General features: G+C 44.9%; 1 protein-coding gene across 1 annotated transcript in view; it reads left to right on the top strand.

The window, feature by feature from the left end:
- LOC106815906 (E3 ubiquitin-protein ligase UBR5-like) overlaps window positions 1-8,353 on the top strand; it is a 66,237-nt gene that overhangs the window by 15,546 nt on the left and 42,338 nt on the right. The window contains exons 11-19 of the mRNA XM_014820434.1: window positions 319-453; window positions 1,002-1,106; window positions 1,679-1,836; window positions 2,231-2,342; window positions 2,851-3,002; window positions 3,404-3,546; window positions 4,134-4,277; window positions 6,329-6,456; window positions 7,033-7,143. Coding sequence (XP_014675920.1) covers window positions 319-453; window positions 1,002-1,106; window positions 1,679-1,836; window positions 2,231-2,342; window positions 2,851-3,002; window positions 3,404-3,546; window positions 4,134-4,277; window positions 6,329-6,456; window positions 7,033-7,143 — 1,188 coding nt within the window. The remainder of the gene's footprint in view (window positions 1-318; window positions 454-1,001; window positions 1,107-1,678; window positions 1,837-2,230; window positions 2,343-2,850; window positions 3,003-3,403; window positions 3,547-4,133; window positions 4,278-6,328; window positions 6,457-7,032; window positions 7,144-8,353) is intronic.

Raw genomic sequence — 8,353 nt, 5'->3', positions numbered from 1 at the left:
TTTTTTAAAGAATTTCCACTAGATGAAAACCGTAAGCTGAGACATTCTGATGGCCATTTTATCAATAAAATATAAAGTTGTATATATATATATATATCATATATAAATGATTTTTACTCGAAAATCACTTACACTCGAAAATCATTTATATATGATATATATATATATACAACTTTATATTTTATTGATAAAATGGCCATCAGAATGTCTCAGCTTACGGTTTTCATCTAGTGGAAATTCTTTAAAAAATGTAATGTATAAATGTTTGTCGCATGTCCTGCATCCGTGTGTTCGCTCTCACGCATGTTCGCACACTAGGAGGAGGACGGCACGAGGTTCGTTCAGATCGCAGCGCTGTTCTCGGAGCTCGTCGCCATCGACAGCCACGGCCGGCTGCGGCAGTGGCGCTGGCACGACTCGCACCCCTACACGTCAGCCGACGTTAGCATCATGGTGAGTGCATGGATCTTAACTGTTCGTCTGCAGACGGATTTCCGAAAAAATCCAAAATTCGAAAAAAACTGCACTTTAAAAGAAAGTAGTATTAATAAAATAAATCATAAAATAATAAATAAAAGAAATTATTTTAAAATTTAAAGAAATTTAAAAAGTGAATTGCATCTAATGATCTTAACTATGTATGATTGTTATATAATCTTGTATAATAGTGTTTTATCCAAGTTTTTATGTTACAGATTAAATTTTGTAACATTTAACTCACCTTTTGTTGTTGACATTTTTTTTCAGTCCCCACTTTTTCTTTTGTTTTACATTTGAGTGTGTGCTTGCAGCGCTCGTTTATCGTACTCAGGCTGTGGATAGCGCTACAATTGGTTATCAGTGGATTATTGGTGATCAGTGATTGGTGGATGGCAGTTGGCTGTAACATTGATAACATGTTGTGAAATAAACCTATTATCAGGAGTAGATAATAGGGAACCCCTAACTCCCTATTATCTACTCCTGCTATTATGTATCGATCCTTCTATTTGTGTCTGTAGGGAAGTGTGTATCACCCGAAGGCACCATCACTGCAGCTTGTGGAGAGAGTAGTGAGCATTGCATCTTGCAGTGTTAGGGCTTCTGTCCTAACGGAGTCTGGAAAGGTATTCGACGATATAACGATGTAGTGCTACGTGTCTTATAACTCCGACCGTAGTTGGAATGAGTGTTGAGGAATCCATGTTGCACCGAGAGTTTGCAACGATGCATAGTAATGTGTATGCTTAGTCACTGTGGTTTTATTAGTTTTGAGTTTAGTTTTATTAGTTTGATTATTCTGAAATCTCGTGTAGATATGTCATCTAGTGGCAGTAGTTGCTACCGTTACAAATTGCCAAGGTAATTAGTTGGGGGTTTGCAACTGACATGAGATTATTCTCAGGGTTGAATTGACCTATGTCTGCCTGCCTAAAGTGATTGACAGGTAGCTCTAATCAATCAGAGGTGCGATAGAGCCATTCTAATACAGTAATAGGAGTGGCAATGCTACGTAGGTGCCCCCCATTAATGTGTTGCGCTGAACGTGTTCACATGCAGTGACAGCTTAACAACGTTGGTGTGGCTATCTCACTCAGACGGATGGGTCTGTGCCCCCCCCCATTAACACATGTAGTATTGTGCAAAATGGGGTCACATGTAGTGACGGTGTTGACCTTGGATTTGACCTTGGTTGTAGGTCGCGACCTTTGTTGACGAGGCGCTGGACCAGGTCGCTGGTAAACTCGAGCATCCGGCGCAGCTGTTTCCGGACTACGCCGGCGACAAGATACTGTCGCTGCACGTCTGCTCGCTGTACACTTGCGCCAGACTGGAAAGCGGTACCCTCTGCTGGTGGTGAGTGCTACTCGTAGTAAATAGATGGATAGATGGATGGTAGAATGGATTGATGGATGGATGGAGATGGAAGGAAGGATGGATCTGGGTAGATTGATGGATGGATAGATGGAAGGATGGGTGGATGGATGGATGGATGGATGGATGGTTGGATGGAGAAAAGGACAAACAGACAAACAAACAGACAGACAGTCAGACAGACACACAGGCAGGCAGGCCAACAGACAGGCAGACAGACAGATACCAAGACAGATATATAGGTAAGTAGTTGGTATGTCAGATGTGGATGAGAGTGCTGTATGTTTCCATGCAGTTTTGATAATCGAATACATTGATATCATGCCCACTGGTTTGTCATTTCTGCTTCTGAAATTTTGTGAATGAAAAATTTCAGGGGAGTTCTGCCATTTGGGCAGAGGAAAAAAATGTGGGAAAAGATCAGGAACAAGGCTAGGAAGCAGCAGGGCCATGTGCCGACCGGATCAGAGATAACAATTGGATCGCAGGTTTGCATATGTGTTTCCGTGCCTGCCTGTGCCTGTGGTGTTTGTGTGTGTGCGAGCGTGTGTGTGCATGTGGTGTGTGCGTGCGTGTGTGCGTGCATGGATGGTGATGGCATTCACATCATAGATTCATGACCAATGTGACGACTCTCTATCCAACAATAATTCGAATGTCAAATTACATTAGTATACCCAGTGATATAAAATGGTTGTAGTAGTAGTATCGTATGGCATCAACATCACACCTCCACGGCCCCACAGGCAATCCAGTTGCATATAAAATGGTGTGCACTAGCAGGGAGCTTTCCCTTTTGCATACTAGGGCAGTTTTGAACTGTAGTGCTCAGAAATGTTGTCTATTGTAGAACATCGTGGGTTCGTGCCATAGGTGTACATAGTCATTGCCGATCTCCCTGTCGTCCCATCGTCTCGATCTAACAACGTCCATGTCGTGTCGCCGCGGTGAAACGCGTGAACACGACCTAACGACCGGCGGTGCGTTTGCGTGCAGGTGTGTTTACGTAGCAGTCCCATGTACCACGTCGGCGCGGTGGGTTTCACGAGCATCGGAGGTCGCCCCCGGGTCGGCCAGCTACTGGAACCCGCGTGGAGCCTCAACGACAACTGCAGGTTCAAGTTACTGCACCAGCCCAAGGCGGCCAGGTAAAAACCACATGTGTTCACTTGTGAGCGTCGCTCGGGGGAGTTTGTTGGGGGAAACGTGTGACGATGATTTAGCGTCGGCGATTGTTTCTGTTGGAAATGCATGGCAGTTAAATCTGAGGTTCATTATGTTATTCACGAATCTGTTCCATTATTATTATCCGCTATGTCTTTTCGGTAATGATAATTATCTTGCGAATCTATCATTGTGAAGTGCTAATCATTGGTAATTATTAGTTGGTAATCATTAGTAATAAAATTATGCTATGATTCTATCTTCTATAAGTCTAATACTGTTTACCAAGTACATTATAATTGCATAACAAATTGATTGATTGATTGATTAGTGTATTTTTGCGATTCCTGCATGCAGTGTAATATCCTTGTACTTGCATCACCAGTGTCGAGCCAAAGTTGGAGCAGAAAAAGACCGAGATAAAAGCTGACAGCAAGTCTTCGGACTCTAAACCGGACATGCCTCCACCCCCATCACCAGCTTCATCCACGTGCAGCGATTCTGCATTCCCCAGTCCTGGACCAGTCAGTAAGTACCTCATTGCTGAGGAGTTTATAATTATGAATCTATATTATCAATTATTGCAGAAATGATCATTTTCTGCGGGTCTGCGGATCACATTTCTTTTTAACTGCAAATACAATTTTTGAGATCGGTGTAAATTTGTATCGAAGATTTAGTTGGTGAGGGGCATGATACGAATACCTTATCATTGTACTGAGACCAGATGTAGGCTTACTTCTCAAAAGCTACTCCGTAGGAATGTGCTCTACAGTACACGCTAGGCAGTGTGTGCGTAGCTAGTAGGTGCAATGTTTTTTTTATGTGGCACGTGCGTACACATCTCATAGGGAAAAATGCAGTGGAATTAATGTGTAGTCAGAACACAGGCAAGACAACCCCACCATTGATAAAAAAATGCTACGTATGATTAAATAATTATTAAAATATCATAGTATTATATTATGATATCTTATACATATATATATATATATATATATATATATATATCATATATATATATATCATATATATATATTAACATAAGATTATTAAAAAGTATGAAATTACTAACATTGCAACTTTTTACCTGTGATTTTCTTCCGCGTTTACAGAGGATCTCATATCGCTGCTGGACGCTGGCATCGGGGGTGACCACCCGAGCGTCATCATTGACGCTGATTCGGCCATGTTTTCCGAGGACATGTTCAACAGCTACTCCTCCCTGAGGAATCTTGGCGGCTCGCGCACTCGCGCAGGTGAGACAGAGAAACCACTGATCAGCAGCAGAATAGTGATTAACAGTGTAGCCCCATTATAACGCGATGGTTGGGGTCCATAAAATGTCATCGCGAAAAAAGCGGGGTCGCACTATATCGGGGTTATATATACATGGCTCTATAAGAGCAAAAAAGGGGGTCCAATGACCCATCGCGTTAAATCGGGGCGCGTAAAATTGGGGTTTTACCGTACCACCTACTATAACAGCTAAATAATGTCCGAATTAACAATTAAGTAATCTTCATTCCCCACAAGTCGTTTCATTTCTCATGTATAAACAGCAGAACAGCTATAAACATTTATATTATATGTATATATAATATGGTTTTGTATATATTAAAGTTGTATATAGTAACTACTGAGTTTAATCTAGTAATTACTGTCCAAATTAAATTGTCTATGCAAAGGAAAATTTAATAAGAGTTTGGAAATATTCGAAATAGTGACGTTTAGGTGCCTGTCAGACATAGGTTTGACTCAGGGCTCGAATTAATCGACGGCACCGACGGCAATTGCCGTCGGTGCCCCTATCAATTGCCGTACTGCCCCTGAAAATCCAACTCGACCGACGGCAGTCACCTGCCTTGCCCTTTTGTGTAATTGCCGTCGGTGCCCTTTAATCTGCTGCCCTAGTTTCGTTTTTAGTCGAGTCAACATAACGATTTCTTTGCGCGGGTATTTATGAGTCAGGTGTCCTACCTTGCCAATAAAGAACAAACCGCTTGCTCCCTAAGATGTCCTACGCTTGAGATGTAAGTGAGCCGGTGAAATCTGATATTTGCCAACCCCCCCCCGACCCCACCACGTGCTCGTCAGAGCGTGGCGGACGTGTACGACTCGCCGCTGACCTTGAGAACTCGTCCGACGGGCACCGACTTCACGTCCTCGATGAAGATGACGTCCTTCAGCGGCCACTGCTCTTCTGTTTTCTGCGGCGTGTCGCTCGGCGGGCCGTCGCGCCGACGTTGACGACGTCGACAGCGGGACAGTGATCCGCTGTCGCTTGCGTCGCTCTGCGAAGGAAGTGGAAATTTGTGGCTAGTTAGAGTGGTAGTTAGATGTAGGGCACTAATTACTACTAGTTTCTACTCTCTGCTAGTCACTATAGTAGTTAGAGTGGTAGTTAGATGTAGGCACTAATTACTACTGAACTCTATGCTAGTCACTAGTAGGTTTTTATTTTGAGGGCCACACCATACCAGCATTGGGACAAGAGTTCATTATGCCATATCAGTGTTGAACTAGCATTTGATCTCCAGCCTGAGACTGGTAGCTTTTGAGAAGTAAGCCTACATCTGGTCTCAGTAGCTAATGATAGGAGTGTGTGTTTATTCGTATCATGCCCTCACAACTACAATCTTCGATACAAATTTACACCTCAAATCTCAAAGCAGCTTTTATTTGACGAGTTAAAAAGAAATGTGATCGCAGAACCCCAGAAAATGATCATTTCTTGCCAAATAATTGATAATATAACGATTCATCGTTATAAACTCCTCAGCAATGAAGTACTACTGACTTGTCCAGGACTGGAATGCAGATCATGCACTCGTGGATGAAGCTGGTGATGGTGGAGGCTATGTCGGTTTGAGTCGAAGACTTGCTTGTCAGCTTTTATCTCGACGTCTTTCTCTGCTCCATAATCTTTGCGCTCGACACTGGTGTATGCAAAGTAACATTTTATTTACACATCGCATGCAGGAATCGCGCAAAAATACACTCTATCAACCATCAATCTATCAATTTGTTATTGCCAATGTATAGACGGTTGCTACTTGGCCGTAAACAGGTATGCTTAGACTTGATTAGAAGATAGATCATTTAGGCCATATTTCATCTTGTTATTCTAAGATTACCAACTAATATATTACAATGCAGTAGCGATCTTCAGCAAGATATTGTATCGCAAGATATTAGTGCATTACCGAATAAGATCATAGCTCGGATAATAACTACATGGAACAGAGTCGTGGAACCTACACACTAATGAACCCTCATCTGATTAATTTGGCCATGCATTTCCACTCAGAAAACAATTTCGCGGACGCTAATGGATCACCGTCACACTGTTTTCCTCCAACAAAGTTCCCGAGCGAACGCTCCCACAAGTACGAGGCAATGTGGAGTTTTACTCTGCCGGTTTGGCTGGGGTGCGAGGTAAGATTGAGACCTGAGTTGTCGTTGCGGAGGCTCAGGCTGGTGGCGCAGTAGCTGGCCGACCGGGGCGACGGCTGCGGGGAGTGCGCTCCGTGGAGCCGCATCGCTTCGCGGAGCGTGGTACTATGGGACTGCTACGTAAAAACACTGACACGCAAAACTTCACCGCGGGGTCGTGTGAGTGGTGGCTTGCGAGGCGTGTTTCGCGGCGCGGGCGCACGGACGAGCGGTGACGTTGGTGTGCAGATCGAGGGACGTATGGGGGGACCACAGGGTAGATTCGGCGGGATGACTATGCTAACCTTGCACGAAGCGCCGACAGGTGTTCGTTACAGAGAGAGCAGAGACGATTTTGCTGAGCCTGAGCAGTTCAGAGGACTGCGGGGCCTGGGTTATGCAGGAGAGAGGAGAGAGCTCCCTGGTAGTGCACCGGGATTTTTATATGGGCAACCTGTATTGCGTGTGTGGGCGGTGGTAGGGTGGTGATGTTGATGCTACGGATACTAACTATCTACAACCATTTTATATCATGGGTATACTAATGCTTAATTTGACATTCGAATTATTGTTGGATAGAGATTCGGCACATTGTGTGGAGTGGAGTGCTATGAGGTGGTGAGAGGTGCCGAGTCACCAGTCCCTGGCGACCTGGCGGACAGCGACGGCACTGGCGACACGGAGCGACGAGTGGGGCGCACCACACGCTCGCAGTCGACACACAAACCACCCACAGGCACAGGCAGGGCATCGGAAAACTTAGGCAAACCTGCGATCCAATTGTTTATCTCTATCCGGTCGGCAGCATGGCCCTGCTGCCTTCCTAGCGCTTGTTTCCCTGTATCCTGTTCTCCACATTTTTTCCTCTGGCCCAATATGCAGAACTTCCCTGAACTTTTTCCATTCACCAAAATTTCAGAGCCCAGGAATGGAAAACCAGTCTTGGCCATGATATCAATGTATGCGATTATCAAAACTGCTGGAAATCATACAGCACTCTAAATCCCATCTGACATACCAACTATCTTAACCCTGATATATCTGCTTTGGCTTAGCGTGTCTGCTCTGCTGTCGTTGCCTGCTGCCTGCTGTGTGTCTGTCTGACTTGTTCTGTCTGTTTGTTTGTTCTGCTTGTCCTTTTCTCATCCTAACCATGCATTCATCGGCAGTCCCAGTCCAGGTGACACCATCTTCCATCTCATTCCATCATCAATGTCTACCATAGATCCATTTCTTCCTTCCATCTCCATCCATCCATCAATCATCCTCTACCATCCATCTATCCATCTGATTGTACTACGAGTAGCACTCACCACCAGCAGAGGTTACCGTTTCAGTCTGCGCAATGTACAGCGCAGCAACGGCTCCAGCGACAGTATTCTGTCGCGGGCGGGTAGTCTCGGAAACACGCTGCGGCCCTCGCGCGGTGTAATACGGTGTAGTCACGGCATGCTCGAAGTTTACCAGCGAACCGGTCAGCCATGTCACTAAAGTCGCGACTACAACAGGTCAATCCTTAAGGTCATCACCGTCAATACATGTGACCCCATTTTGCACAATTACCTAAATGCTTGTTAAATTGGGCGAGGGGGCACAGACCATCCGTCTGAGGAGACATAGCCATCACCAACGTTGTTAGCTTGTCACTGCATCCTGTGAACACGTCAGCCGCAACCTATTAATGGGGGCACCTACGTGGGGCATGTGCCATCCTCCATTACTGTCAGTTAGAATGGCTCTATTCCGCACCCTCGCATTTGATTTAGAGCACCTGTTCAATCGACTTTAGGCAGGCGACAAGGTTCTGATTCCAACCCTGAGGACGGGCAGTAGCCTGCAATTCAGTTGCATTTAGGACCCACGGCCCAACTAATTACCCTCGGGGCATCATTTTCTGTCA

The sequence above is a fragment of the Priapulus caudatus genome, unplaced genomic scaffold (genome assembly GCF_000485595.1).
Source record: "Priapulus caudatus unplaced genomic scaffold, Priapulus_caudatus-5.0.1 Scaffold1233, whole genome shotgun sequence".
In the NCBI taxonomy this organism is placed as follows: Eukaryota; Metazoa; Priapulida; class Priapulimorpha; order Priapulimorphida; family Priapulidae; genus Priapulus; species Priapulus caudatus.
Note: the sequence above shows the minus strand (reverse complement) of the source record. Positions and strands in the feature narration are given on the sequence as shown.